This window comes from Trachinotus anak, unplaced genomic scaffold, assembly GCF_046630095.1.
Source record: "Trachinotus anak isolate AG129_WGS33_773 ecotype Australia unplaced genomic scaffold, CSIRO_AGI_Tana_v1 ptg000016l, whole genome shotgun sequence".
NCBI lineage: Eukaryota > Metazoa > Chordata > Actinopteri > Carangiformes > Carangidae > Trachinotus > Trachinotus anak.
Window position 1 is genome coordinate 37,993 of NW_027273867.1, and position 3,571 is coordinate 41,563.

At 39.3% G+C, this 3,571-nt stretch overlaps 1 protein-coding gene across 1 annotated transcript; it reads left to right on the forward strand.

Annotated features, from left to right (window-relative positions):
• The first annotated feature begins 531 nt into the window (after positions 1-531).
• On the forward strand, positions 532-2,072 carry LOC139634403 (uncharacterized). The gene is made up of 5 exons (XM_071500836.1): positions 532-539; positions 865-912; positions 1,134-1,160; positions 1,249-1,431; positions 1,577-2,072. Exons 2-5 carry the CDS (start codon positions 871-873, stop codon positions 1,622-1,624), a joined length of 300 nt encoding a protein of 99 aa, XP_071356937.1. The 5' UTR covers positions 532-539; positions 865-870; the 3' UTR covers positions 1,625-2,072.
• Positions 2,073-3,571: the final 1,499 nt, after the last annotated feature.

A 3,571-nucleotide genomic window follows, 5' to 3' on the forward strand; every position in this document is an offset into this window, starting at 1 on the left:
TGAGCATGAAATCCCCCTAAACGATCAACATTTGCATCAGGTGTCGGCAGCAGTCCGCTGGAGGTGCGCCGACCTCCCCAGAAACCAAGTTTCACACCTCCGCCCTGCTCCACAGAAGCTACAGCTGTTCTGACCAATCACAGGCCTAGTATGCTAATGAGAGTCAAACTGCTGAGAGTCCTTTGCCATATTCACCCATATACCTAACCCTACCTATCCTACCTCTCTCTGACCCCAGCCCAACTGTGCCCCCCTGTGGCCTTCCCCCAGGAGATCTTCAGGGCTTTACATACATTTCATTAGGGAGGATTAAACAACAGAAGTGACATATAAAGCAGTTGCCAGTGGTGATACATCCAAATATATTGGTGTTGTTTTTCTTCTAGCACACAAGTTTCAGTACATCATTTTGTTCATTGTTAACCTCTGGTGTTTAAAATATTATAATGAAGTGAATGTGTATTGAATTAGTTTATGGCCACACACACTTGGTAAATTGAATGTAGTGTAAGTCAGTGCTGCAGCGGGACCTTGTGTGGGTAAGTGATCAAAAACAGTCTCGTATTTCATGCTGGAAAAATCTGGAAAATGTTTGTGTTACATTTACAAAATCAGACAAACATACCGGAACAAAAGTTAAAAAAACAGGCTGGCCAGTATTTCCATAAAGTCCCCTCCTGGAACAAAACAAGCAGAGCTGGAATACACTGAAATCAGCCCTATTCCTCACTGTCAATCTGCAGATGTAGAGTGAAGGTGACTTTTACCAGATGTTTGTTAAATTGTTGAAATGACTACATAAAAGACAAAAAGCATCTCATTCATTTATCAGCCGTTGTCTTTATTTCTTGTTCTCACTGACAGGTCACAATGTCAGATGAGAGCGGGGTAGGCAGTGGGGACCACAGTCCTGTAAGTCCACCTTAAATGAATTCCCTCATCTGTGTTGTCTCACCTGAATTGGTTTGTATTCTGTGAAACACATGTAAGCACACACCTTTTGCTTTGTGCACTTGTTTTCTGCACAGACTGACACCTTCATATATGTTAGTGAAGTGATTTTACACCATGTATAAAGAACTCAGACATACAGTATATATTTCAGTGAGTTTTTGATGCTGTTTCCCTTACAGGCCTCCACCATATGGCTCAGCCGGACTGTGAGTTGAGAACACCTGTCTATAAGCTGTGCCTGTGTTTCTACACTGTGGTTTTCCCCTGTCAGCTTTCTTCTGTACCATTTTACAGGACAGTGATTACAGGGTGACGTCCGTGGAGGACGTCCCTCCTTCACCACCTCCAAGTCCTTCACCCCCTCCACCTCCTTCACCACCTTTATCTCCTTCTCCACCTCCACCTCCTTCTCCACCACCACCTCCTTCTCCACCACCTCCACCTCCTCCACCTCATGGGGACACAGAGAACGAGAATGTAATGATGCATAATAAAATAACGTTTCATTCACTTATCTGTTTAATTCAGAAATATACTGAGTAACACATGTTCCAATCAATAATATTGTTTTGGCAATATAATGTTGAACCTTGAATAATTAATTGTTGTGTTTTATCTCAAGTACTTTGCAGATGATGAAGATGATGATGATGATGATGATGAGGAGTAGAAAGGCCAGGACCTTATTGTTCGATTAATTGTTTCATTTTCTGTGTTTTTAATATTAAATAAATTAGTTTTGTTCTAAATTGGTATCATTGCTTTTTCATTATTTATAAGCTTATTTGTCTTTTTGGTGTATAAAAGCACAACATTAGGACCTGGTGACTGATCAAATGATCACTACTGGAGAGGCACTTCATCGGTGTCCATGACGTAGTGCGAAACAGAGTTAAAGTTACTGGTAACAGCTGTAACTTGGTTCTATCTATAACACAAGTTACAGCCATTTCCAGGAACTTCATCTACTGTCACACTCTGATGTACACAACAGCAGCAGCAGCAGCAGCAGCCTTTAACCTAGAAGAACACGTGAAGTTTGACTTAAATTATTTCTAAAAAAATATACACAAGGAAAAAAACTACTTACCCAGGAACTGTGCATTAGAACCTCTCTATTCTGCTTCCCTGTGACCTTTCCAACATACTATTTTACAGGACAGTGATTACAGTGAGGACGTCCCCCGACCCCCTTCACCTCCTTCATCACCTCCACCTCCTTATCGACCTCAATCACCTACACCTAATCGAACTCGTTCATGTCCACCATCTCGTTAAATGGAGAGGATGAACAGGGGTCTTCCTAATGTACACAGATTAGCCCTGTTTTTAAACAGAAACAACTTGTTTAACTCAGGCAGGAATAATGTAAGGATTCTTCTTTGGTTTATCCTGGCTATTTGAAAGAATCCAAATTAGATATCTGCTCACCTATTTGAGAATGGGAGGATGTATTTCATGCTGGTATGAAACAGAGTTAAAGTTCCTGGTGACAGCTGTAACTTAGTCCTATCTATAACACAAGTTACAGCCAGTCCCAGGTACTTCACCTGCTGTCACACTCTGATGTACACAGCAGCAGCACCAGCCTTTAACCTAGAAGAACACATGGGAGGATAAATGATAAATGATTTCTAACAAAAATACACACAAGGAAAAATACTTACCCAGGAACTGTGGATTAGGACCTCTCTTTCTGCTGACCTCTGACCTTTGTATTCTTGGTAATGTTGAACATGTCTTCCTGATTTACCTTTACCCTGATTTACTTCTGAACTGGGGCCATCACTTATTTTAATGCCAATAACTGCATCCTCGTGAGTCTCTCAGGTGAGATTAAAATGGTCCTTTCCCAGAACTAAAACATAACACACGACTTAAACTGAGCTGGTGATGAAAAAATATATATATATATTTTGGAAAATTTAATTTGAAAACAATTACAAAGAATTAAATTAAGCAGTAAGATTAAAGTTAACGTATAAAAAACAGAAGAAGGATAAATACGTGAAATTGAACTATTTACAACATAAAATCAGTCAAACGAAATAACAATAAAATGAAACTTACCAAACTGAATTATATACAAGAAATATTAAAGAAGATTTAATTAAAAAAAAAAACACACAACAAGAATAAATAAATGAATCAGTCAAGGAATAAGGAATATATTAAAATATAGTTTTTGCCATGTCAGATTATGTGGGAAATGGCAGGTTGCTCTCAGTGTTGCACAGACCACAACATAAAATCAGTCAAATCAAATCAAATAAATACAGGTGTGCCGTCCACTGACCTCCTAAAAAAAACATAATGTGTATTAAAAAATGAATGAAATTAAACTTAAAAACACACAAACATACTATATATTCAAAATAAAAAAACAATTTACAAAGTAAAATAAAAATAAACCACAATTTAATGAAGGGTGGAGGTAGGGGGGAGGTGACAGTCCCCAGTGAGGGAGTCCTGACTAAGAGGTAGGTTCTGACTCAGCTCAGACAAATTCATCTTTGGCTGTTTGGTGCTCTGACAGAAAAAAGGGCCAGGGTTGTGGCAGGCAGCAGGGTTCCAGTATGGACCTGAAACACAAGGAAAACAGGGCCTGGGTCAGAGG

Coding starts and splice junctions, on each gene's coding strand:
- LOC139634403 (XM_071500836.1), top strand. CDS start 871: ATGTCAGATGAGAGCGGGGTAGGCAGTGGGGACCACAGTCCT. Junction 913..1,133: donor GCAGTGGGGACCACAGTCCT/GTAAGTCCACCT, acceptor TTTCCCTTACAG/GCCTCCACCATATGGCTCAG. Junction 1,432..1,576: donor GGGACACAGAGAACGAGAAT/GTAATGATGCAT, acceptor TTTTATCTCAAG/TACTTTGCAGATGATGAAGA.